The 26,840-nt window shown below is 50.1% G+C and overlaps 7 protein-coding genes across 7 annotated transcripts; 3 read left to right on the top strand and 4 right to left on the bottom strand.

The window, feature by feature from the left end:
* Window positions 1-356: 356 nt before the first annotated feature.
* On the top strand, window positions 357-9,558 carry SAPIO_CDS6203 (uncharacterized protein; the record flags this gene model as incomplete). Its single annotated transcript, XM_016788370.1, has 11 exons — window positions 357-405; window positions 474-545; window positions 614-704; window positions 795-1,241; window positions 2,064-2,946; window positions 3,015-3,171; window positions 3,246-3,441; window positions 3,751-4,226; window positions 5,628-5,708; window positions 5,983-7,285; window positions 7,371-9,558. 11 exons carry the CDS (start codon window positions 357-359, stop codon window positions 9,556-9,558), a joined length of 5,943 nt encoding a protein of 1,980 aa, XP_016641951.1.
* An 851-nt stretch (window positions 9,559-10,409) lies between these two features.
* SAPIO_CDS6202 (uncharacterized protein) lies at window positions 10,410-13,301 on the bottom strand (the record flags this gene model as incomplete). The annotated part of the gene is made up of 5 exons (XM_016788369.1): window positions 10,410-11,336; window positions 11,394-11,571; window positions 11,636-11,687; window positions 12,267-12,862; window positions 12,919-13,301. 5 exons carry the CDS (start codon window positions 13,299-13,301, stop codon window positions 10,410-10,412), a joined length of 2,136 nt encoding a protein of 711 aa, XP_016641950.1.
* A 1,919-nt stretch (window positions 13,302-15,220) lies between these two features.
* On the bottom strand, window positions 15,221-15,879 carry SAPIO_CDS6201 (uncharacterized protein; the record flags this gene model as incomplete). Its single annotated transcript, XM_016788368.1, has 2 exons — window positions 15,221-15,456; window positions 15,672-15,879. 2 exons carry the CDS (start codon window positions 15,877-15,879, stop codon window positions 15,221-15,223), a joined length of 444 nt encoding a protein of 147 aa, XP_016641949.1.
* A 1,645-nt stretch (window positions 15,880-17,524) lies between these two features.
* On the top strand, window positions 17,525-20,906 carry SAPIO_CDS6200 (uncharacterized protein; the record flags this gene model as incomplete). Its single annotated transcript, XM_016788367.1, has 6 exons — window positions 17,525-17,796; window positions 17,853-18,451; window positions 18,506-19,441; window positions 19,739-20,349; window positions 20,502-20,588; window positions 20,781-20,906. 6 exons carry the CDS (start codon window positions 17,525-17,527, stop codon window positions 20,904-20,906), a joined length of 2,631 nt encoding a protein of 876 aa, XP_016641948.1.
* Window positions 20,907-21,695: 789 nt separating this feature from the next.
* On the bottom strand, window positions 21,696-22,383 carry SAPIO_CDS6199 (uncharacterized protein; the record flags this gene model as incomplete). The annotated part of the gene is made up of 2 exons (XM_016788366.1): window positions 21,696-22,232; window positions 22,285-22,383. The coding sequence occupies 2 exons, from the start codon at window positions 22,381-22,383 to the stop codon at window positions 21,696-21,698; spliced, it is 636 nt and encodes a 211-aa protein (XP_016641947.1).
* A 903-nt stretch (window positions 22,384-23,286) lies between these two features.
* Window positions 23,287-24,100, top strand: SAPIO_CDS6198 (uncharacterized protein; the record flags this gene model as incomplete). Its single annotated transcript, XM_016788365.1, has 3 exons — window positions 23,287-23,406; window positions 23,481-23,614; window positions 23,677-24,100. 3 exons carry the CDS (start codon window positions 23,287-23,289, stop codon window positions 24,098-24,100), a joined length of 678 nt encoding a protein of 225 aa, XP_016641946.1.
* Window positions 24,101-25,169: 1,069 nt separating this feature from the next.
* On the bottom strand, window positions 25,170-26,247 carry SAPIO_CDS6197 (uncharacterized protein; the record flags this gene model as incomplete). The annotated part of the gene is made up of 3 exons (XM_016788364.1): window positions 25,170-25,266; window positions 25,332-25,770; window positions 25,824-26,247. The coding sequence occupies 3 exons, from the start codon at window positions 26,245-26,247 to the stop codon at window positions 25,170-25,172; spliced, it is 960 nt and encodes a 319-aa protein (XP_016641945.1).
* Between the last annotated feature and the right edge of the window lie 593 nt (window positions 26,248-26,840).

The raw sequence follows: 26,840 nt of genomic DNA, 5'->3' as shown, positions 1-26,840 counted from the left end.
CGCTAATTTCTCACAGTTCCCCCGCACCCGGCATCTTGGACCATAGCCTATGGATCGTAGCCGAAACACTCCAGAGCCGAAACTCCATAACCTTGCACGGAAACGCTACGCAAATCACAGGGGGAATCAACTGGTTGCTATGATGAGCTCTGTATACCACAGGAACAAAACTGCCATCCTCGTAGGTACGGCTTAGGGTGGGTCCACTGTTGCTTCCACGAGACTATTTCAAGCTCCCTAGAATTCCCAAGCGTTGTAGCCCCAGCGGACACATAAGATCCTTGAGATATTTGCCTAGACTACCGATCTTCGCTCTGTGCATATTCTTCAGATCACGAATAAATCGTCGCCGCAAAATGTCGGAACCTCAGTTCACTCTGTACTCTACGGCTGTTGGGCCGAATGGTAAGATGAAGCTATTATCCCGGTCGGAACCGCCGCGCCTGCGGGACAAGCTGACAGGGTCAACCTAGGGTGGAAGGTTGCGATGGTGCTGTCAGAGCTTGGTCTGACATACAAAACTATTTTCCTGGATTTTTCTCAGAGTGAGTCGTCGACCTGGAGAGCTTCTACTACCATAGCGGTGGAAGACTCGGCTGATTTTCGTCACTAGATGAGCAGAAAGGACCCGAATTTACCAAGTTGAACCCAAATGGAAGAATCCCAGCTATAATAGACCATCAAAACAACGATTTCGTGCTCTGGTATGTGGTACTCTTCTACACTCATGCCTCATGTTCTACCGTGGGAAGGGCGTGATCGCTAACCCTAGGGCCCAATCTTGTGACCCGTAGGGAATCAAACGCAATAATCGAGTATATCGCCTTGAAATACGACAAAGAGCACAAACTCTCGTTCCCAGACTTCGAGAACCAGCAGATTACCCGCCAGTGGCTCTACTTCCAAGCTTCCGGCCAGGGTCCTTATTACGGCCAGGCAGTATGGTTCATCAAGGAGCACGGCGGTGAACCAAAGGCTGTTGTCGAGCGCTACCAGAACGAGACAAGGCGGGTGATCAAGGTCTTAGAATCCGTGCTATCGAAACAGGATTGGCTTGTGGGCGGCAAGATGTCGATTGCGGACATTGCCTTTTTGCAGTGGAACACGAGTGCAGATAGAATCATCCTGGGTCGCGACTTTATCGATAAAGAGGCGCCGCACGTAAGGAAGTGCATGGATGCGATGCTCGGGCGACCAGCGATCGACAAAGTGGTTCAGGAGAGGATCAAGATGCTGTCTGGGTGAGATGTTAATCTCTCCATCACCACGCATTGGGATTCGTAAACTTTTACCTCAATTAGTTAGTAATTTAGTAATGGACAAACGGAGTTGCTCACCGAGGTGACATTGCCCCCGCTTACCCCGCAAACACCCCGTGGGGAGGGCACTGCAGAAGTACGGAGTACATATGCCCACCGCTAGAATTTGCTTGACCTTGGCCAGGCCAGTGATTGATCTTTTAACGCGTGCGTCCAGTTCTAAGCCAAGCCTGGCCATACAATGCGAACCAGCGCTGTTCTGAGTGAGTAGGCACTGTATTTTAGACTGCTCAAAAAACGATCTAAATGATGAATCTCTCTATCGTATTACTCAGTGAAAGCACGGCCTCGAGCCCCTCTTTCTTCCTCGGACCCTGAGGAGGCTGGTTGGCTTGGAAAACACAAATTTCTTCATTGCCTTTTAGTATCCGTTGTCAGATTTCACTTCCTGGGTCCTCTTACTCCCATCCATCCTCCTCTTTACGCGGTACGTATTTCATACAAGTAGTGCACTTGGGGAACGGGATCAAATTTTACCCCCATGACCCACCAAGCCCCCGAACTGCTCGCGACGTCAGCACCTCCCGTGAAGCGGTCGCGGAGCCGCGCTGTCTGCAAGCGTTGCCACGATCGACGGACTCGATGTGATCTATACACCACCGGTGTGCCATGCTCAGGCTGCAAGGCAGCGCGATTAGACGATGATTGTCAATTACTGGTTTCTAAGCGCTCTCGCGGTCACAATGGTCGCTTCTCATCCCGCAGAGTAGTGGAAAATGAGAGCCAAATTACTGCGACATGCAGCCCGGGGGAAGCGTTTCACGATCAACCATTCTCGACCACTCCCGATCCAAATTTGCAGAATCGATCCCAAGCTCAACGCACCACGACAGTGGTTGACGAGCCTGAACCGTCTGACTCGGGATCGACCCTGGCACCATCTGAGGCGGACTCTGTCTGGTCCAAGGTTGTATCCCATTACCATCCTGACGTACCCGACGGCCGTCGTGTCATGTACGTAGGGGAGCAGTGGACTCTAGCCTACGTTATGCGATGGAAAGACCCCCCGTCCGGGGCCTCGGAGGATACGGTATCTGGTACATCAGCTGCGTCACCAACTGGAATTCACGTCTCAATGCCAATAGAGGACAGTGCCCCGTCACCGGCACAGAAAAGAGTTTCGCCGCTAGTAACAGAGCTCACAGGACAGGCTGAACTTCCTGCTCGAATCCAACAGGGGCTTATCGATTCTTATTTTACCCGGAATCATCGTCTCTACCCCATTGTGAACGAGAGAGATCTCCGATCCTCATATCAAAGTGGAACAATTTCGCCTGTTCTCTTACATTCAATACTCTATGCTGCAGCCCTCCACGCTCCGGATGCCATCATATACCGAGCAGGATTCGACAGCAGACAGGCGTGTCTGTTAAGCCTCTACCGACGGGCCAAAACCGCGTATATGCTTCACGACGATGATGGCACTGCGGACCAGCTCTCTTCCGTCCAGGCGGCATTTCTATTGCATAACATGTGGCAGGCCCCAACCGCCACGATGGATCCTTGGACTTGGCTTGGACTTGCCATACGAACAGCGCAGAATATCGGCATGCATCGGAGCACAAAACAGTCGGCGCTAAAAGATGCGGATAAAAGGCTCTGGAAACGTATCTGGTGGTGTCTCTACGTAAGTAGTTTGCGCCTAGATGGAACGGCTCCCACTCTCATTACGCGCAAAATTTCTAACTCCCTCAGGCACGGGATAGGCAAATGGCCAGTGGACTCGGAAAACCAATACTGATTCGCGACCAAGATTGCGATGTCGAGCCATTAGATGAAGACGACTTCGAAGAAGAGGACTCGTCAGAAATGAGATTATTCGTCATCCATCAAGCTAAACTAGGAGTGTTTTGTATGTTCCAAGCCCCAACCCTTTTTAACCGGAAGTCGGCAATATTGACTCTAAGGGTTCCTTCTCGGTGGTAGACGGATCAGTGATATCATCCTTATTCACGGCCGTGCCTCGCGATTCCGTGGCAAAGAGTGTGGATCGTGCTACCATCATCCGGCAGTTGCAGCAGTGGAGACAAGAGCTCCCAGCGGCTATCCAATGGGAGAACCGGCCCAGGTGCTCTCCGGAAGTGTTCCCATTCTTAGCCCTCCTTCTGGAGGTTCTCTACAAGTAAGTCGTATAGTAACTTCTATTTCGCTAGTTTTCTTAGATAAGTCGCTAAGCACGTGGCAAAGCTTCCTGTTGCTCCTCATCCATCGATCCTATCAAGGAATGAATTCGGGCACTCTCGAAAACCCCACTTCATCGTGGAACACCACTTTTACAGCGGCGGATGCGATTACCAGGGTTACAAAGGATATAATGAACTACGGGTCGCTTCAAGAGTGTCCCCTCTTCTAGTATGTAGGAGCATGCGAGCCAAATGAATCCCATGTGGTAAGGTAAGATATGATAACGTGTTACTAATATCCATCCTAGCTCCTCCGCCCTATTTGGTGCTATGACCGTCCACGCCTTCCGCGGGGCCGATTCTGAGCAACAACTTAGCCTGTGCATGATTGCTATGCGGTCTCTTTCGTCCATGTACTTTGCCGCAGGGTGGATTCGCAACATGTTTCGAACGCTTGCCGAGAAGCGGGCCTCTAGAATGACTCTAAGCTCAGTTCAAAATAGACCCGGCGAAGCTGAGCCGGTCCAAGCATCTACAAAACTCTCTAATCCAACTGTCGGCTCATCATTTGAGAGAACAGTAACTACAGACAGCTGCGATAGTGGGATACCTGAGGGCATTCAAGATGGACCTGACCTACTGGAGCGCCTGGAGATGTGGCCCGACCCCACGACCATGGATGCCGTGGGATATTTAAGCATGAGTATCGGCGACTTCATCAACCCTTCTACCATGGACGATACGTCGATGCTGAACCTTGACCCAGGGCTTATGAGGTGGAAGGGTATGTGAGCCATAGCCGAAATCCAAGGGATTAGCAGTTTGGGAAGGTTTTGGACTAATGGAGGTTAGTTTAGGCAAGGATTAGCGCTGTACAGATATCGCTCACTTGGTCTCAGTTCGAGATTCAAGAAACATAGCAATTTTACCCCGAAATTCTGCCCTAGGCCATTTTATGACCCGTGATATACCTGTCACCTATGTTTCGCTGCCAGCTTCCCACTCAGAACTACACCGGGTTCTGCCTGTGGTGCGCTGCTACTATTGTCTTTACACTATTCTCACGCTTCACATTGAGCATTAATGGGGCTAGCGTTCGAGACTAAACCTGTTTTAATCACAATCAAGTACATCCTTACAGAGCTCATTTTTTCAACGTCGTCGTGTTTAGGACCTTATATCACGTGCTACATAATGGGAATTAGTCCGGCAAGGTTGCACAGTTGAGAATCAGATCCTGCTTTCATCTCAAACTGCTTTATACCCTGAAATGATCCATGGAGGTTCACGCCGCTGGATTTCAAGTCCGGCAATCGGAAAAGACCAAGGCGTAAGGATCGCCCTTGCGATGCCTTCCGGAAGAGAAAGTGTCACTGCGTGACGAAGGACGGCGATGACGCATGCGTGCATTGCCAGCTTCGAGGGACTCCGTGCACTTTTCAACGAGAACCGCCGGAGCGCGCTTCTCTACCTCTTGCGAACGGAATGGCCCCCCAGGGCTTCTAACATGCTTGTTGGAAATAATGCCAGGGATGCAACTAAGTCTACACTAGGGTACCCTATTTCCGCCCAGCGCGCTTCAACAGCTAACTGGATGAAGGCTCTGTCATCAGAGGTCCATATGGGAGAGCCGGATTCCAACTCGTATTCCCTATAATTGTTCTTGGAGCAATCTGGTTTGCCCCGAGGTCTCCTCGGTGGTTACTCCAAAAGGGCCGTACCGCTGAGGCCGAGAAAGCGACGAGCATTTAGTCTCTCACAGTCGCTGCTGGATGCCGTGCCACGTTCGTCTAGGACTCTAGGGGTCCTTCGAGACTAGACTCATGAGTTCCTGGAACTAGAGGATGCCTGCAGCTTCCCGGTAACGGAAGCAGGTTAGATCAATTTACAACTGCAGCCGCATCGGTAGGCCTCTATAGATCTGGGTGGAATCTCATCAGAACTATATCGGACTCGCCGGTTCCTTTCTTAGTTGAGAAGACCTTGATGTCGCGATTTCTTCGGTTCTTGAGACAAACATGACAAAGCTGCCATGCTAGAGGGTGACAAAGTGCGCTTTGAGATATCCAGGATCATGATGGGACGACCTCACGAGAGAGCCCATTATCTTCGTACCCTTAGAGCCTCGGGCCCATGGGATTTACTTCCAATTCTGAGCTAGTCTGACTGCGCCCGGATGAATCAGCTAACGAAAACAGGGACGCAGTATGCAATAGCAACGGCTATCCAGACGAAGTGATGCATCCTACTGACCTTGAGATCCTGGGTAAGGGAAATGCTGGTCCAGTCGGGGCGAGGCGAGGCCGCCGCGTGAGGTCATTGACTTAAGTGCCCCCGCAACAGCAATGGTGGCTGTAGTGTTGCGGGGTCGAAGCCCTTCAGGTAATTCCACCACCCTGTGATGCCTCCAGCGGCCTGCGCATTTAATTGGCTCTCAGAGGTGGAGACCTGCATGCCTCATAGGTTGGGCAATCATGGATGCTGCCTGATGTACCACCTTTAGACCTTTCCTTCCTCAACGAACTTGCTTCTCATACAAGCTCTTCGCAAAATCTCCGGTCATATGGGGATGGCTGACCCTTTTGGAATTATTGGCGTGATCGGCGTCGCTGGCCAAATCGTCCAGGCTACAGTCAAGTTCGGACTCGACTGGAAGGAGGCACCGGCCTACGCCAGGAGCTTCATGGCCGAGATCCAGGCTCTGAAGACCGTTCTATCTGAGACGAATACGAACATCCTTCTCAACGTTGACTTCAAGGACCTTTTTCACGGTCGGCATTCGACGCTCCTTTCGCAGCTTGGAGAGACGGCACGAGACACTGACACCCATGCGATGGTATCAGCGTGTAAGAAAGAGCTAGGAAGTCTCCTTGAGGACTTAAAGAGGCGAGCCAATGGTCATCCAATTGGCTGGGAGAGGCTGAAAGGGGCGTTCCTGGCGAAGACGACTAGGGAAGCTGTCGAAAGCCTTCATCGACAATGTCGAACCTTGAACAGCTTGGTGGCTCTGGACGCCCTTTCCCTAAGCGTAAGCATTCACAAGGAAGTCAGGGAGGTGAGAAAAGAGCAACAGAGTTGGTGTGCAGACGGGGAGTCCAAGGCCATCGTTGATTGGCTCTCGGCCGTTGATTATGGTCCCGAGCAAAGCAGCTTCATCGAACGGAGGCAAGAAGGTACTGGGCAATGGTTTCTGAACTCGCCTCAATACCGAGAATGGATTAAGGCCGCGAAACAGACACTATTCTGCCCAGGTATCCCTGGAGCTGGGAAGACGATTCTCACGTCGATCGTGGTTGATGACCTTCACACGCGATTTCAGAGTAATGAACAGGTTGGCATAGCTTATCTTTATTGTGACTTCCGGCGTAAAAATGAGCAGAAGGCTGGAGACCTCCTTGCCAGTTTACTAAAGCAGCTGACCCAAGGCCGGTCATCATTGCCGGAGTGCATGAAGTCTCTCCATGACAGCCACAGGGACAAGCGGACGCGGCCATTATTCGATGAAATCTCGAGTAATTTACACACGGTCGCTGCTTTATATTCGAAGACGTTCATTATCATTGACGCTCTTGACGAATGCGAAAGGAATGATGGCCGCCGGGCGAGATTCTTGACGGAGGTTTTCAACTTACAAGGCACGTGCGGAGCGAATATTTTCGCAACTTCCAGGCATATACCGGAAATTACCGACAGATTTAGTACCAGCACGATGCTAGAGATCCGGGCTAGTGACGAGGATTTTCGCAAGTATTTAGATGGTCGAATATCTCAATCCGGACTGGCATCGTTGAACGCGTGCCGCGAAGAGATCAAGAACGAGATAACAAAGGCTGCTGATGGAAGGTAAGCATTCTCTTGCTCCCCTACTAGGCCGGGAGCTTACCTTTTATAGGTTTCAACTTGCACACCTTCATTTCGAATCCGTTAGCAATAAGAGAACGTGCCGGAAGATCAAAGACGCATTGAAGACTCTCCCAACGGGGCCGAAGGCGTACGATAATGCCTACGACGAAGCGATGAAGCGGATCGCCGATTCTGATGCCGACTCGGAGGATCTGGCAAAACAGGTTCTATCATGGATCACGTGTGCAAGAAGACGGCTCACTTCTTTGGAAATCCAACACGCACTCGCTGTGGTGGCTGGTGACCCCGAACTCGACAAAGAGAATCTCCCGTCAGTCGATGACATAGTCTTAGTGTGTATTGGGTTGGTCACGATCGATGAAGAAAGTGGTATCATCCGGCTGGTCCATTACACGGCTCAAGAGTACTTCGAGAGGATGCGCAAAGTTTGGTTCCCGAATGCGGAGGCAGACATCGCCAAAGTCTGTGTTGCCTACCTCTCGTTCAGAACGTTTGACGACGGATTTTGTCCCACAGATGAAGGCATACGAGACCGGGGGCTGTTGAATCCATTGTTCGAATACGCCGCTCGCAATTGGGTCTCCCACGTCCGTTCTGCCTTGCCCGACGCTGATCCGTTCATTTCCTCCTTCTTGTCCTCAGGGTCAAAAGTACCCAGTAGTTGCCTGCTCTTGGAGCTGAGGGACGAGCAAGAACTCAACGCAGAGTGGCTGCTGGAACGACATGTCGAAGTGAATGTGCGCGACACCGAGTGGAAAACGCCATTGCATCACGCTGTCCTCGGAAGTTGGACAAGATGTGTTCAACTCATCCTCGAGCGTGGAGCAGAGATGACTGTGGACATTGACAACATGACTCCCTTTCACTACACTGCCTGGACAGCCAACGAAGAAATAGCGCAAATATTTCTCGACGCTGGAGTGTCGGTAAATAGCATAGTGAAACGGAGGGTTTGGCTGGCGTCCTACCGGGAGGGGAAGCTCTCTTACGAGCCAATCAACGACCCGCATTGCCCCCAAGAGAAGATCAACACTCCGCAAGGGCTCACTGCTTTGCACTATGCGGCCCTAACGGGGAATTCTCAGATGGCGAGATTTTTCCTCGAACACGGCGCGAACCCGAATGCGGTCTCCGAATACGGCGAAACACCTCTACATCTGGCGCTCAAGCAAGATATCCACGGTCAGAAGTGGGTCCCTGGCAATGGAGATCGATGGAACGATCCGGATTTCAGAATCGAACTCATGCTTGACTACATAGCCTATGACTCCGATGGCGAGGAAGAATACCGCATAGCAATGGATACAATCCATAAACACAGGCTAGACGTCGTCAATACCCTCCTCGACCACCCAGAAATCGACATGACCGCCAGGGATGCATATGGCGCGTCTCTTCTGCACTGCATTCGCTATGGGGAGTCGGGATCCCAAACAATCCTCCAGATGTTGCTCGAAAAGAACATCAGCGTCTCCGTACGCAATTTGAAAGGCCAGACACCACTGCATCTCGCCTGCCTAGCGGGAGATGCGAACTGTCTTCCTATCCTCATTGGGAACGGCGCAAATGCAATGTTCGCGGATGAAGACGGACTCAATGCCCTACACTACGCAGCGCGGAGTGGAGACGAGAAAACCATCCGACTTCTACTTGACATTGCCACGGATGGAGATTCCAAGGCACTTGCGACGGCGAGAGACAGGCGTGGTCGAAATACGCTACATCATCTGCTTAGTGGGAGCGAAGGCGGCCATCTCGAGGCCGTCCAGTGTCTCTTGACGAATGGTGTCGGCGTCAACGACCTTGACGACGATGGCAACTCGTCGTTGGCGGTATACATTGCCAAGTGGCCTTTTCCACGCAAGGTGCGAGAGGTGCAGCTTCTCTTTCAAAGTGGTGCAGACCCTTCGTTCACCACTGCTGAGGGGGGTTTGGGACTTGGCCATCTATATGCCAAATCCTACGAACTCGAGGTGGAACTTCTCTCTGTTTTGATGAGCTCCGGTGTGGATCTCCGAATGCAGGATGTCGAAGGCCGCACAATATTGCATCATTCGGCTATAGAAGGCTCTCTTACCGAAGATGCGCTAGACTTCCTCTGCAATAGAATCGGGCTATCGAGGGACTCCCCTGACGCTCTTGGGTTGACTCCATTGGATTACGCCACCAAAATGAGGAAGATTGACCGTCATCTAGATACCTTTGACCGACACCGGTGGTTGAGAACGGAGGAAATTCTGCGCAGCCAATAAGTGGCATTTAGCTCGCCCAGAGCGACGAGCTCTGGGGACTACGACGAAACGCCAGGTTCCAGGAAAGAAACCCAGTAAGGCCCCAGTCATGGCTCTGCCTTCGAAGTGCCCGAAAATGGTCCCGGATTGTGAAAAAACGACACATGATTGCGATCTTGAGTGTGGATGATGGTGACATTTGAAACAACAGAAATGTCGCTTACCATGGTAAGCCCTAGGCTAGCGAGGTGTGTGGGTGCTAATGGGATGATTGGCATGTGTGCCGTGCGTTGGGGGTGCCTGTACTCCGTGCTAAGGGCGGCAACGTTGCCGATGGTGGACCCCACAGGCTCGAAATCATTACTTGGCATGCTTTGCCCCTGAGATGGATCATTCCGCAGCGACCGGGGCTGATCTTATCCTCTGGCAAGATTAAGTCACACCAGTCTTGCCATGGCGCATTACGTTCAAGCCGCTAATTCCAGATGAGAAAGTGAGGTTGGGATTCTGAGACGGTATTCGAAGCCAAACCAACGACCAGCCTTTGAGGGGGGGCGACCATCGCCTAGCTCTCCCTGATTAGACTGCATGGTGCCAAATTTAAGGGAATTAACGAGTTTGGAACTCATCAGCGTTATACCGGTATCAGTAACCTACACTTGGGCATGGTTATCATGAGGTGGCAGGGAGATCGCGGTACTAAATGCGAGACACGTAGATTAGGCGGTCAGATTGAAGCGTGAGACGCAAGTACAATATCTAGAGATTGGGTTTTTTACGTGTCTATTTCAAGCGGAGGGAGGCAGTGTTAAGGACCTTATAACATTAAAACCAACGCCACCTAGAACATTGAGGATAAAGAAATCAGCGCCTCAGTCTTCCACCGCCCAGGGATTCCGAAATACTTCCTCTATCTCTCTTTCCCCCAGTCCAAACTTATCGGCTTGGCCACCCGTTGAAGCCGCTTCGAAAACGGCCCGATCTACCGAAGACCGCTCCATTCCACTCCAAGCCGTTTCAGGGTCAGGAGGTGATGTTGGTAGAACCCTACGTGCGACGGAGTTGTCGCAATCCGTGTCTAAAGTCCCCGTGGATATGAGGGTCGGTTGTCCTCCGCATCGCGGACACTGTGCGTTAAGACTTGTTTCCACAGCGGGTTCTCTGGAGCCTATACCCGGCAGCAAGCTTTCTATACTCAGCGGCAAGGTTTCAGATTTTGAGGGTGGATCTCCGCTCAAACCTCCATCATCTGACCCCGATTCTGATGAAAGGTCGGAATCTTTCCAGTCTTCATCATCGTAGTACGGGCATAGATGCTCGATACCTGTCCATAGGTGCTCGAAGACCTCGCGCGAGTATTGTTCTGTATACCAAGCCTGTCGACGATGACCCCTCCTGAAACTTTCCACATCATAGCCACATATGGCCAGAGCAACGTCCCAGGCGTCCCCGGAATAGCTGCTCCCAGGGAAGTGACTATAAGCTACTTCTGAAACCGTTACGCCGAAATAATCTTGGGCGTGAACATCAGCGCCAGACTTCACCAGATAAACGAGCGACTCCAGGCATCGTAGGCCCGGATTCGGCCAGCGCGCCTTCTTCGCAAGAGTGTGTAAGCAAGTTCGTCCCTCGTTGTCCCGGGCGTTGACGTCTGCCCCGCGTTCAACGAGGAGGCGAATGTTGCCTACTTGTGCATTGCGGCAGCAAATCTGGAGGAGCGTTTCCCCCAATTCATTGTCATCGCCATAATTGATATCAAAGAAGATTCCAGCCAAGTCCAGTGCAGCCTTGGCGTAGTGCTATGCTGAATTTAGCTGTCGAACTATTTATAGTAGTGTTTTAAATCTGGCACTTACCAAATCGGTCATCAAAAACACGTCATCGAGCGGCGCGCCATCGAGCGATGAGTCGGTATCTCTCGTCCGCCTCTCACGCGCCGGGACAGTTGGGTCGGCACCTGCAGCGAGCAATTGCTTGAAGCAATCAAACTCATTGATGTCGTTAACCTCAGAAACACAAAGGTCGAGCGGAGAGCTGTTTTGAAGTCTATTGTTAGGGATATGTTCCCTCGCTTCCTAATCGCGTCAGCGGAACCTACCGAAGCCACCCTTCGAAGATGTAGTCTACATCAGCACAGTCGGCAACCTCATCTACATCCGCACCATTAGCGATGAGAAACCGGCAAATCTCGGGTTGGTCGTAAGCATACTTCAGAGGTATGTTAGAACGGGGAATCATGGCTCATAGCTCTAAACAAAGTCTATATGGATATAACACCAACATGAAGTAGCGAGGCACCCTTCTCATCTCGATCCCGTAGCAAGGCGTCTCCATTCTTGAATAGCCTTAGAAACTCCTCTATATTTCCGGATCTGATGCACAAGAAGACTGGAGAGCCTTTCGGGAGAGTACGACTAATAGACAGGCTTGGTGAGAGTGCTGAGAAGCCTTGTAATGTCTGCATTTGATGTATTGAGACCTTGATAATGTGCGGAATGCTGCTGTCTTTCGGTTTAAATGTAATAGTAACTGTGTAGTCTTCGAGCTCCTTGTTACTGGGTTGATGCGGTCGACGTCGAGTATTGCTGGAGACCGTAAGCGCACCATGTGGACTAAGGTACTCATCATACTTTCTTCTTTGGCCTATGAAACTTCCAGTGTGCGGTGTTGGGCGACGTGGAGCTATGGGGTGTCAGTGAACCCTGAGGAAGCGGATGTAGAATACTTACCGTCTTGGTTAATGCAAAGTGCCGGAGCGGCTAAGAATAGGCCTCGAATCCGCTTCAAATCCGTGGCCCCTTGGCCTTTAGTGCGCTCAGCGCTCGCTTCCATCTCGCGACTTCTGCGTCGATTCTCGGCGACCATATCCTGCAGCAATATATCAAGGTCATGGACGATTTCATCTGCGTCGTCGGACTCGACCACGCCAGGGATGCGGTCGACGAGACAGCAGAGTCTTTTGATTGCGTCTCTAAGTGGTGAAACATGATCCTGATGCCTATTGTCTTTATCCAGCAGCTCCTGGATGTTTATATCGTCTGTGCTGCACCCGAAACCTAGACGCATCTTTACTATTTCCTTCTCAAGGCTTACGAGTCTTTCCGAAATATCGGCCGCTTGCGAATGTAAGAGGGAGGGTATATTGACAGCCTTTTGAAACAGAGCTTCAACAGTGTCATGAAGACGGTTGTTCTGAGTCATGCAACTCGATACTCGATCATCGATGCTAGCCAACATTGCACCTTGTTGTTCGATTAATATGGTCTGCTTGTTCTCCTGGACAAGAATCTGCTGAATATTGTGGTTGTGGTGATGCATGAGTCGCCTATAATATGTGAGCAACTGTGTATCCCGAGGGATAATGGGAGACAGAGGCCTCACGCTTGAACAAGATCAATCTCCAGCGTCAAGTTGTCAACGTGCCCCGCCATGACCGTCAGCATATATGCGAGGTCCTTCTCGCTCAAGGCAAGTTTCAGCCTTTTCCACAGCACTTGTTCCCCTGAGGAAACATCTAGCTTTCTCAGCCTCCCTTCGAACCTGTTGATATCATCTTGGCATTGCTTTATTAGCCTCGCCAGGGATGGCGTCGTCGCCAGAATCTCTACAAGCTCGGGGAATTCGCCGATTTGTTCGAATGCGCATTGAAGACGGCCTACGACATTACGGATGTCGTTGACTTTTGGGGGGCCATCTTTCATGCCAGAAAACAACTGGTAGAGGGTCTTGATGGATTTTAGGACGGCACTCGCGCCAGCGTCCATGGTGAAAGCTGTAATACTAGTTCAATGCGGTTGGGAAAAACACACTTCATATACAGGAAATCCTCAACCCCTCACGTAGCTCAGGCCTACAGTCACGTGTATAAATACGCGAGATAGCCTTCTGAAGTGCCTAATGTGTTGCGCGGCGCATCGCTGGGTTTCGGTGGGAAGACGATCCATTGTCTGTGGCGGTGGCGGTGCAGCCTGTTGTGTTACCTCGATGTATAGGAAACCAATAGAATGTGTATTTCCTTCTGCATGCTGAAGAGTCGAACTATGAACACGTAGGAAGACACAGAAAGCGACACGAAAGCCCTCCCCAGCAGGATCCACCTGATAATCTTCCGTACCTAGGATCAACGGTTCAGCCGATTAGATCTCTAGGAATATCTTCTCGAGCGCAACTTCTATGATGTCACTGATTACCCTTGGATATCGCCGCTTGTTACTCTTACCTGTTTTCAAGTTCTGGTTTTGATGCTTGTTCAGCTTACGCTTGATAGGTCAAATGCGATTCTCGTATTAGGCAGCTTTTATCTTATTATATTTCTCTTCTCGCCGTTGGGTTGCTGGGTTTTTATCCTCATCTGTATGTGTTTGGAGGAATATGGCCCTTTCAAGGTTCACCGTTTGATATACTGGACTTTTGCACTCTTGCTCTTCGGTGTTATTCGCTATATCCCGTGTGGGGCGTCATTATTTACAATTCGGATCCACCTCCTCTTGTTGACTCGACCTTGAGAGTCGACGTTGTTACATTTCACTTTCTTTAGGGGTACTATTCCTCCTAGATCCAGGTATTCTTCATATTTTATTTAAATTTCAGCTAAACTACGTTAATGTTCAGATAAGATGCTAGCATATTGACCTCTTCACATACTGTTCGCAAATAAAATTTTCGTGGGGACGCACAATGAATGTCCCCATGGGGACCCGAAAAGATTGATGAGTGTCATAGGGGATGGACTAACACGTTGGATAGGCCGAGGCCTGCGTGATAAAAGACCAACTTTGAATAGTAGATAGCGTCCTCGAATAATAGTTAGGGGCGAGTAGCGCATGTTCGACGGAAGGGTGGGAGAGCACTCGTACAACTTCTAATCAAACCCTCTGGGCGATACTGATCCGTGACGCCTGTTCGGAGACGTGTCAAATGGACGCTCCTGATCCCCCTGCGACAGTTGACAATCTCAATTTTGTGTCGAGGTCTCCACCATTCGGGTTCGGGTTGATCGGCGTCACTGTCGACCATGGCGGTATAATATCCCTAGGCGGCAAACAGTGCACGATGTTCGAGAAGGTAGAGTAGTTCTTAACAATGACGCATAGGGGTTGTATTATTTGTTCCTTTAGTCGGTTGGCTTGTTTCAAGAGGACCGCCTTGGCTGGGGGGGTGGGGGGGAGGGTCGAGACGACTTTTTGATCAAAGATGAGTGGAAGAACGGCAAGACCATGGAAGCCGCGTGTGGTAAATTCGTAATTCACGTCGATGTTGCATTAAAGATCATGAAGGTTTAGGAAAGGACGAAGCAGGCAGGCATGTCGAAGTTTCACATGGAAGTCTATACGTAATGTGTACGTGGATACTCCCGCGGCTCGAGGCAGGAGATTCCCAAGGTCTATTGTAAAATGTATCATGTGCTAATAGTAGCGATACCGTTGTCTTTGGTGCTTGGCATGTCAGTTCAATGCCAAGGAGCTGTGTCAAAGGGAAAGGTCCGCGCTACCAACTTTGAGAAAGGCCAATTCGCCAGCCAACTTCACATGTGGTAACGTGATTGATCGGGTTTGATCCCCCCCCCCTTCTCCTGAGGTAGTTCCTGCCAAACAACCAGTTATCCCTGCATGACCCTCTCGTATCTCCTTGGCTCCAGAACATCGTTCATCAAGTCCACCAGCTCTTCTTTGTCTGTTTCTCGCTAGTGGTTAACGAGATCCGTAGTATCCTTGTAGAGACGGTCAGCGGTAGTCGATTGGTAGCCGACGAAATCGACCTTTTCGCTGTGCTTTACGAGCCATTCAAGGATAAATCTGATGTCCGAGATATCGTTGTGAAGCTTACTGATCGACTGCGGGCGTGTGCTGCCGATATAGTAGACACACCGTTTCATCTTGGCCAAGATGAGCACAGCGGGATGGAGCACGGGAATATTGACTAATAAAGCAAGATTAGATCCTAACACCAGGTAAAGACCCAGGGGCCGGGGGGGGGGGGGGGGGGGGGGGGGGGGATGCTTGCCGTGTTCAAGTTGTAAGACTCGAAGATGACGGGGAAGACCAAGCTCCCCGGCTGGAAGAGTTTCGAGCGCGAATTTGGCATCGGAGTCTGCAGACGTGAAGAGCAACTTGCGATTCTCGACCGAAACCGACCGTCATTCTGCACCAACAGCTGCGTCACATCGTGTCTCGTATCAGCAGCCATGTCGATTAAAATGTCGACATCCACAGTTCTGCGGTTACGGCCGAGCAGACGGACAGCAAAACCGCCACTTATGCCATGTTTGATGCCATTGTTCGTGAGAACCTTTGATAGAGCTTGAGTGGCCACGAGTTGTTGTGTTTCGGTGGCCCTGGCCATCTCGCGATATTGGTAATAAAAGTTGGGCTGCTGAGAAGAGAACAGGGCTCTTGTTTGGACACTGCTCTACCTACTTCCATTACAATTCCCTCAGTTTCCCTAATTCCCAGTTCACATTCGCTAAAAATTCCTGTACTGGGCGTTGTGCAACCATCCCAGGACGGATCATGGAATCTATCCATCAACTGGATTTCCCCGTCGTAAGCAGGAGTGGCGCCCATGTTCTCTGAGGCCCGTTTCCTCTTCCTGCAAGCATACTCCTCTGTTCGATCCAACACATAGCTTGGGGAAGATGAGCTATCTATCATTACTAATAAATACATTTCGGTAGCCATCGAAGAGTTTATGGAGCTGGCTGAGAAATAGAAGACTGTCCCACTTTTTGCCGATAACCACGGTTATTCTTTTCACTCGGGGCGGCTATGTCCGATTTGATCTCCGATTTGGAGACGCTTAATGATATAATTATGCAGGTGGTCATTGAAAAAAAAGCGAGGGTATGGCCCCAGCTCAAGCGGTTCGTACTCAGCAGAAGGAGAAGCAGGCCGAGACCAGAAACGCAAAGGCGTTGATGGAGACGATGAAAGGCTGGCCAAAAGGACCCGAGAGAACATCCAGAATGCGGAGGATTCAAAACCAGGCCCCAGTGCCAGCTCAACATGGGGGATTCCCATTCTTCGACTACCTGTGAGTCACAAAGATAGTGGAGATGCCGATGACAAGAATGGGAACCGAATCCCCCATGCGTTGATGGACCTAGCTTTGCACACGGGGCTCTTGCCAACGAAATAAAGGTGATGATACCCCTAGGATTACTAGTCCTGGGGAATTCAGGGAGTGTGTTGTCAATCCTGGTAATGGTTTCCCTCATAACATGGTAATGTGTGAAGGGGAAAAGGATTAATATTCACAGCCTAAGCTTTCTCCTCTTCTGCTCTACAGGTCTTTATACAGTGAGGTTCAGGTTCAGCGTCCGCTTTCTCAATGCGAAAGCCCCCAATTTGGGTTCCAGTGGAGTCCCCGCACAGTGCCTGGCTGGTGCTGGAGAAGTACTAGTTAGCGCCTAAGAAAACCTCTGTACCGCCGATGAGGTTGATAGTGTAATGCTACAGCTCAGCATGGTGACGAGCGTTCTTCAATAATGTCTTATACTGGATATTAGCATTCGGCTTGGGCTTCTGCCCAGGCAGCAACACGATCAATGCTGAGGCTGAAAACTACGGATGGTACCCCGCAGACCTTAACCACCGGTTTGTCTTTGGGATCCACAAAGCTTAGTTTTCGGCAGCATCCACGCTAAATGCGGCCCGAGCCGTTGTTATACGATCCGAAGTTTCAATGGATACGCAGGGGGCTCCGGGGCCTCTGCTAAGGGTTCTCTCGCTTGGTATATAGTATCATATACATCCTTGTTCCATTCTCTATACGAACTAACTACTCTAGATGGCGGGGGCATCCGGGGCAAGTCCAGTCTCATGATCTTGGAAAAGATTATGGAACACATCCGTGATTCTAAAGGCCTCGCTGAAGTTCCGAGACCATGCGACTATTTCGATTTGATCGGAGGCACAAGCACCGGGGGGTATAGAACCTCCTTCTCTAACCCGCATTCACTACTGACAATCTTTTAAGGATCATCGCGATCATGCTTGGCAGATTGAGAATGACTATCGACGAGTGTATCCGAGCATACGAAAACGTTGGTCGAGCCGCCTTTACCCCGAAACGAACGTCATGGCTGCCTGCCGCGCCTGAAGGTGCCTTCTCAGCCACCGCCCTTGAGGCTGCGATAAAACAAGTTGTGAGGGAAAATTGCACGGACCCAGGATGCGTCGCGAAACGAAGCAACGCCCAGCCAACTGGGAAGAGCTGTCTCCACGAGAATCTGAGATTCCGCGACGGGACTTGCACCAAGACGTCTGTTCCCAGATACAGCCGATACCATCAGAACAAGGGAGACTGACCTATTGCAGCGTCGTTCTAGCGACTACGAAAGCGAACGTCGATACGCGCCCTACACTCTTCACAACCTACGGTTCATCCACAAGCTACCAAGACTGTAGCATCTGGCAAGTCGCCCGTGCGACCTCGGCTGCGACAACCTTCTTCAAGTCAATCGAGCTTGGCCGGGATAAGATCGAGTTCATCGACGCAGGCTTCGGATACAATAACCCATGCGAAATCCTTATCGAAGAGGCCCAAAAGCAGTATCACGGTCGTAGTGAATTCCTGGTCTTGAGCATCGGCACTGGCCTAGGGAATGTTGTGGATATTAAGGACTCGCGCCGGTCCATCCTCAGAGCGCTGAGGAAGATGGCTTCGACCTCGAAAGCGGTCGCAGCAAGACTGAAAGACCGGTATGGCGATAGTGACCAGTACCACAGATTTAATGTGGATCGTGGACTGGAAGATACCACGATATCGGACTGGGAGAAGACAAGCAAGATATCTGCGCACACGCATAACTACTTGCAGGAGAATGAGAATCAAGTCGAGGAATTCGTCAAAAAACTTCTTCGTGGCGCGGAAGGGCAAAGACAAGTTATCGCTGACCTTGTTGGCACGCACAACGGTTAGTACAGACAGAATTGTTATATCCTTAGAATATAGGCTCATACTTCTGCAGAACGTGTCTATTTGATTCCTTTTCTGCCGAACGCCAAGTTCACTGGACGGAAACAGACACTGCATGATCTGGAACAGAGGCTTTTCGTCCGTCAGGATTGCCAAAAGCTCGCTATATTTGGACTCGGCGGCATGGGCAAAACTCAAGTGGCCCTACAGTTTGCGTACTGGGTTAAGCAACACCAGCCACAGTATTCAGTCTTTTGGGTCCCAGCGTTGAGTGAGGAGAGTTTCACGCAGGCGTATAAAGAGATTGCAAAACAAGTCGGCATTCCCATCGATATCGATAAAGAAGACCCAAGACTATCCCTGCAGAGGCATCTCAGCTCTAAGGATGCGGGTAGGTGGCTGTTGATCATGGATAACGCAGACGATCAAGATGTGCTGTTTGGGGAGACCGGTATACGCAAATATCTACCGCAAAGCGAGATGGGCCTAACAATCTTCACGACACGATTCAAAGAGATCGGCCTATCATTAGCGGAGACTGATCTAATCGAGTTACAAGAGATGGGGCCACGGGAGGCAGAGGAATTCCTAGAAGCATCACTTCTTCCGGAAGTGCTTCGAGACGAAGCCACAACAACGGAGCTCCTCATCGAATTAAGTTACCTACCGTTAGCAATTGCGCAAGCTGCCGCTTACCTAAACAGAAACCAGTCGTCGTCTGTAAGGAGGTATCTTGAGCTGCTACGCGGGACGGAAAATGACATAGTCAGTCTGCTTAGTAGGGAGTTCCAAGCCAATACTCGTTACCCGGGGTCGTCGAATGCAGTGGCAACTACCTGGCTCGTGTCTTTTGAGCAGATCAAGAACTCTAAGGACCATGCTGCCGCAGCTGACTTGCTTTCCTTCATCTCCTTCATCGAGCCGAAAGCCATCCCTCGGTCAATCTTTCCACAACTTGGGTCGGAGGAAGAAATGGAGTTCGCGATCGGTACGCTTACAGGATACGGCTTCCTAACTAGCCGAGGTATTGGCGGAATGTATGATATGCACAGTCTTGTGCATACGGCGACAAGAATCTGGATTCAACAAGAGGCCTCAATGGAAAAGGCTCTAACCAAGTCCATTCAACACGTTAAAGCAATCTTCCCCTCTACGAGTCGCGCCAACCGCCAAGCATGGCAAGCCTACTTCCCTCATGCATTCCGGCTATTAAGCCAGAGCAAAGAATCTATATTAGCGGAAAGGTTTGATCTTCTAGACCATGTTGGGCGGTGTCTATTCTCAGACCGGCGGTTTAAGGATGCTGTGGAATGTTTCGAAGAGGTTGTAATGTGGAAAAGAGCTTATCTTCTTGACGAAGATCATGCTCGGCTGGCATCTGAGCACAACCTTGCAAGCGCATACCTTGGGGCCAGGCGGATCCACGATGCGATCGGGATCTTCGAGCATGTAGTAGAAGTGCACAGGAAGATGCTCGACGAAGAAGATGATGATCGACTAACATCAGAGCACAACCTTGCATGGGCATACCTTGGGGCCAGGCAGATCTATGATGCGATCGGGATCTTCGAGCATGTAGTGGAAGTGCACAGGAAGATGCTCAATGAAGAAGATGATGATCGACTAACATCAGAGCACAACCTTGCATGCGCATACCTCGAGGCCAGGCAGATCTATGATGCAATTGGGATCTTGGAGTATGTAGTGGAAGTGCGCAGGAAGATGCTCAACGAAGAAGATCATGCTCGACTGGCATCAGAGCACAACCTTGCAAGGGCATACCTCGAGGCCAGGCAGATCCATGATGCGATTAGGATTTTAGAGCATGTAGTGGAAGTGCGTAGGAAGACGCTTGATGAAGAAGATTATGCTCGACTGGCATCAGAGCATACGCTTGTAAGGGCTTATAATATGCTACTAGATACTACACTATAGTCTATAGTGAATAATCCGAGCCTTGTCAAAGATATTCCTAATATATTGTACTCTATGTTAGCTCCTGCTGAATTCGTATTTAACCACTAACGGTTTTCCGCAAAACGCTCTAGACGCTCGAGGGCTATAGTAGTTATATCTGCTCGGTCGCATTCTTACCCGACTTGAAGCCGGTGGCCTCGGGCTCCGGGGATCGCATGGTATGGCTCTAGTCGGGCGAGACATGTGAAAGCTTAGGATATTTAGTCTTGGCATAACCTCTTCCAAAATGTCGTTCGATTTTGATAATTGCCACCTCTACACCGATCTTAGTGCGATTTCTCTCCAGGGTCTACTAAGACTGAATCCAGTAATACAAGATTTTATAACTAAATCTTCTACACTATGTTCAGTTAACGAAGGTCGAGATCATCTCCCTAGGAAGTGCACCAACGGAGATGGATTACTTTGCACCGCAGGAACTGGTTTTGGTTACCCCCAGAATATCGACCAGTGTGTTCAACCATGTCTGGCTCTGACATAATAGTACTTGGTGGTCGTTTAGAAAAGGTTACGCGTTTAATGTAGGAAACCTAACTTATATTTACCCTTATTAATTTTGATTGCCTTTGCAAAAGAGGGTTCTAGGGGAGCGGATTTATTTATATTTGCATTTTGGGTGTCGGGGGTATTCGAGAAAATGAAGGAATGATATAGTGCTATCAGGTTCGAGAAGATTCTCCATTTTCTTCCCCCGTGTCTTATGCCCCACTTCTAAGTCAGTCTGTCTGTACGCGATAAAATTTAGGGGCAATATGGAAGCTGATGTCGTTACCTGTACCTATAGTAATCTAGGATAAGCTATTATCGGAGAGTTCAAGTCAGCTCGGTACAATACATGCATAGCTATAGCGGTGCATTGTCAGTGCCAAAAATACCACTGTGGGTGTACTTCTGCTGCACGAGCCGCGCACTGTGCCGAGACTCCAATCTACTCCGAACTCAAAAGTTTTTGCATGTAGAAGACGGACGTTGAACCTGAACTCTACTGTACCTGTTGCTCTAGATCAAGTTATCACCATTCGTGTTTTGCCACACAACCCCCCGGAGCTCCACCTAAGGAGATCCCAAACATGAACACCTCTCTAGGACGAATACCATCCGCTACCGAACCAAGAGGGACTGGGATTCGAGGTTCCAAAGCGCGACCTAAGAGTCGAACGCAGCCTAGTGACCTAATAGGCTTCTCAACATAGTCAGTCCTGCGAATGAGGAAATCTGAAACGCAAAATATAAAAAGCAACAGGTTTAACGCCGAAAATCTGATATCAAGCCATCCTCCTAAAGTCCCTCTTCCTGGCCAGCTCAGCCTTCAGCCCTTCCATCTCCTCTCGCCTCGAAACCCCGCTTTCTGGATCATAGTACACGTCTCCTTCAATTTGCTCTCTGTAGAAGTCCTTCCTCTCCCAGTACTTGTGCCCTTCTGCCGGACTCTTCATGGCCCATTCATCGAGGGGTGGGTATGGGGACGGGTTGAACTTGACATGTAGAGAGTACCAGTGACAGAGGCTAGAGGTAGTATTTGCGATAACTGGAAACGTACCCTGCTCAAACTGGAGGGTATATATCTTTGGGGTAAAGGCATTCTGCGTGAGATTTTTATCGTGTAATTCCCACCCGTCAGTTGGCATATTACCGTACCACGGCATGCGACGTTTGGTGAGGGTCAGCTTGAGACCCACTGTTGGAATGTTTTCACTACCGTTGCCGACAACTTTCTCAAGAAGTGTATCGTCTTGATCTGTGCGAGGCTCCCAGTCGAATATCGCGGCAATGAACAAAGACATGCCGTGACCGCAGACCAGCTGAGAGGTGTGTTAATTGGGACTAAGAAGTTTCTGCGGGTAATTGGCGTACCTCTCCTGTTCCGTCCTGGCTGAACTTTATTCCGCATGTATCGGAGGCTCCCCAGTACCACCAGCCGTCAATGAGGACAGAACGTATTGATCTTCCCATTGTGATGGATCGTCACGGCGATTAATTACTAGGGCCTATTAAACGAGAACAAGATTGTGATAGAGTTGAGATGGTATTCTGCGGCCGAGTGAAGTTTGATATTGTCTAGACTTTTAAATTGTATTTTTAAGGGAGGTTGCGAGAGGAAACGTAGATGCGAGACGAATTATGACAGGATGTGCGTGGAAGTAGTGGAAGTACAGCGTGCCGTATTCATGACGTCATAGACACTTCGACCAGCTCCTTCCAAACAGGTAGACTTCGTGAACCACGGGTTGCTAAAATACACAACATTATTCGAAATACGATCTACCGTGCACACATAGAAACGAGAACCGGCATTTTCTCCGTAGCAGTAGTCATAACTGATTTCATGGTCCTCGCGACTGGCTTGCTGCGAGACAGCATGAACAGCATATGTGGCCCCACGATGCGATGCCGCCCCACATCTTGACAAACATCGATCACGATTACCATCTCCAAATTGGCATTGATTACTGTGAAAATCCTGGAGCGTAACCATTGGGCAAGGTGACCGCAAGACTTAGAACACAGGACTATTTAATTTTTTTTTTCCCCCCAGAACAGTATACGCGTAGTATACATATAGTAAGCTCACTTGTAATCCAAGACATGTCCACTTCCTATTACCATTTTACGGATCCTCGGACGGCCGCCGAGAATGCGCAAATGAGCGTCGGACCTAGTATAGCAATATGTCCATCAACATCTATAATATAGGCTGCTCCCAGCATGAACTTTAACCTCAACCCGGACTCTTCAACCACCAACACAGGTATTCAAGCATATAGACCATCCAACTCAATCTCCTCTCCACCAACCGTCCGATTGTCATATTTGATCTGACCTTCCCGACCGAAAAGCAATAACGCCGCCGCAGAAATGATGTTCAGCTTTTCTCAACTATTGGCGCTTGCCTTGACGGGCTACGTTGCTGCTGCGCCTTCGCACCTCACTCGGCGTGCTGGCCGTGTTGTCATCGGTTATCGAACCGTAAACAAGGTTTGTGCATCATACGTAGCCTCTGGGGAGTGTGTGCTAGTCGTTTTTGAGGGGAGCTGACCCACCTTGCGTAGATCGAGGCAAATGAGCTCAACGAGTATAGAACCTTCGTCGACTTGGGCGGGTTCCAAGATGAGAAAGCCCAAACTGGCCTGGGCAAGTATCTGAGCCCCAGTCCCGGGGAGTGGGACGTTGGCATCGATAACAGGTGAGAACCAAGCAAATCGCCGTACACTAAAACCGTCGAAACAAACGCTGATCTCCCACAAGCTACTGCATCGCATGGGCGGATGCGGACAAGTACGACGCTGTAAGCAAGGTGTGGATCCCGGAAGATCACTGGTGGCCTTCTAGCGAAAAGGCCATGAAGGACTACATCGCTAGCCTCGGCATTGAGAGCAGGCTCTCCCTGCGCTACTCTGAGATCTTTGGCAAACCGGGACTTTTGCAAATGATGGTTCCCCTAGAGTTGTACGAGCAGTACGACAACGGCATCGGCATCGAGGTACAATGCTTCGACACGCTTGACCAGCTGAGGCAGGTGGAAAATGGGAGGGTCGACTACACTCGTGGAGACATCCAGAATCGAGGCCCTGCTCAGCCGGCTCCGCCCAACCCGGCTCCACCCAACCCTGCTCCTCCTAACCCGGTCCCCCCTGCCCCTCCCGCCGCCCCTAAGCCTCCCCATGTCTAAAAATGCCGTTGGTGGAGTTAAGGAGCCCTCTAGGCGAAAACGGCCGAATATATTCCGGGTCTAGTTTATTATCTTACTAGCTTTGGATATATGGAAATGAAGAGGTTCTCAATATCCTTTGAGTTCGAGCGTCAACAGGAGCTGAGTTGAGAAGCAGTCTTTGATGTATTTATATATAGATCTGTTTGGTAGTGTATCGAGAAGGTTGGATTGTGGAGAATTGATATTTTCCCTTATATTCAAGTTGCACGAAGTAATAACGAACCGAAGTTCAATCAAATATACGAGTAGGACTTACTGAACCAAATCATAAACTCAAATCAACCCACGCCACTTTCAGGTTAAATGCGTGTGGCTCCGTTAGCTACGGTGGTCGAAGAGCCGGTAAAGAATCATCAGTTGTCCCAAGTGCTCCATGCCGATGCTGGAATAGCGCGGCGTCGGGTTCGGGTTCATGCCTTAGCTTTGCGTGTATCAACTAACTTCGTTCTGGATCTGAACCCACCAATCCTTTTCCCTGCAGTATTATGGTTGCTGTTGGTGTGGTGCAGCCGTCCTTTCAAGACCATACTCACACTGAGGGGCTGTCGGGGAAAACACTGCCGACTACCAAGGTATGTCAACTGAGGGACAGACGCTATAGGAGAGGTACTCAGGAAGGAACCGTCATGTCACAGAAACTCCTGGGGAAGTGGTGCTGTCGAAGAGTTAGCTACTGGGCATCAAGGCAGGAGCACCAAAATTGCCTAACGCATGCTTTCTGTTTCGTCTTACCCTTATTTTGTATTACAATTGTCACAAGTTAAGGCCTTGGGGGTGGAAATGGGTTATGATGTAGAGTGAGAGGGCATCCAAGCTGCTTTTAGGAATGGATTACTCGATTCTCTCGTACCCCTTGCCATAATCCCTAGGTTGTATCCCCTAAAGATAGTCACTCAGCTCTTGGCGTTTTCCCTGAGCCTATAGAGCTTTTATTCGGATTTTATTTCTTTATTCACATTCGGAATGACCTTTGGTTGCTTCTTTTCTTGCTCAGCTGTGCCTCTTATACTGGCTTAAACTAAGTTTTCTACGGCTCCCCAATGATACTGGCGAGAGTACTCATGCGGCTCTTCCAGGATATCCTCTCTTCTGTGACCGTGATGCGGCCGGATATGGCTTCGTGCCTAACTACATTGAAAAGTTCTTCACGGCAAACTCCAACATATGCGACCGAAGTTCATCCGCAAACCTATCGGCTGTATCTCTAAAGTGCCCGGCGGAACCGTCAAGAATAGTATTGTTGACACGTGTATCAACGAAGGCAGCGAAGTGTAACCGGGCTCGCCTCTCCACCTCCCTCGCCTTTTTCTGCGCTTGGGTCTTGTTCATAAACTCAAGAGTTGAGAAGTAATCGAGGTCTTTCGTTTCGACTGCGTCGTAAGTAGCAGGCTCCGCAATAATTCGACATGCCTTCTCTTCGAGGTATTTCTCGTACGGGATGAGAACATCCCTGAATCCATACTGGCAGCCAGTTGTGTCGATAATCCAGTTCTCGCCGGTGAATAGTTGCCTCACCCTCAACACCGTGTGTGGGCAATGGCTAGTGTCCAGACCCGGTGTCAGCTGTGTCCGAAATATCGGCTTGCCAATGTGAAGGTCCATAAATTCGATGACAGATGCTGTCCCTACTAAAATGTTAACTTTGCATTGGTTGAAGTGACAACATTGTGGGCTGTCTTACCTGCAAGAAGCTTTCGGGTAAGGCGACCTAGAAGTGCCATCGCCGTTGTACACTGATTATTCGCAAGGGCCGCCTCTTTGTGTTCAGTGCTGGTAGTGATGCGGCTAGGAAAAAGGCGACGTTTAGGTCTGGCAGTTTGGTTTTGGTGAAGACGGAGTAACCCGTCCTGAAATTCGATCTTGTTCAGGTCAACGTCGAAAGCAACCTCCCTGTAGGTTAAAAGAGCAAGCTTGAGTAAGTTTGCTGCTCGCAGTAACTTTCTTCGTTTCCTCATGTTCTGGCAATGGGCCTTGTGCCTTGGCCAGTGGCCTGCCTGACAATCACGACCACAGTAGAAAACGTCGACAGAATCCCGGGCTGGTGTTCCGGCGCGTCCCTGCAGCCAGTGCATCTTGCCGTTGAGTTCTGGCCGCAATTCGCACATTTTCCAAGAGCGTCTGATTCCATCTTGACGAGAAAAGGACGCAAAGTCTGTAACCCCAAGGCAAGTCCTGGTGGGGGGGATGGGGGCTTGAACAACCCCATGGACTGAAAGGTCTAAAAGAATCGGGCATTAATGGAAGCTGCCTGATGGAGTTCTGAGAGAAGCGATTGGCTGTGTTTCAAGTCGTACGGCAGGACGAAGATCCGCGCGATGAAGCTGAGTCGCGGCGGGCCTCTCAGTCTCAGTCCCAATCTATGCTATGAAGGCTGAAGGCGTAGTTACGCATAAACAAACTTATTGGGGATAATTTACAAGGGTACACCACTAAGGCTAAAAACCCCACGATAACGGCCAAAGAGGCCCCCAGGTCTTGCAAGGCTGCGTGTGCGAAGAGGGACACACCGCGTGCCAGCGTAATGATATTTTCTCCACGACCAATCTCTAGAAAACAGGGGCGGTAGCTCGCCCTCATCTAGCGATACGCCCTCCAACATACTGTAGTTCACCGCCACATAATACAAGGTAGAAAGATAAATATACCCTAAAAGCCCCCGCAGAGTCCATAGCTCCTTGTGCATTTGCATGCTCACAGG

This window comes from Scedosporium apiospermum (genome assembly GCF_000732125.1).
Source record: "Scedosporium apiospermum strain IHEM 14462 chromosome Unknown SEQ_SAPIO_0101, whole genome shotgun sequence".
NCBI lineage: Eukaryota > Fungi > Ascomycota > Sordariomycetes > Microascales > Microascaceae > Scedosporium > Scedosporium apiospermum.
This window is presented reverse-complemented; position numbering and strand designations above follow the sequence as displayed.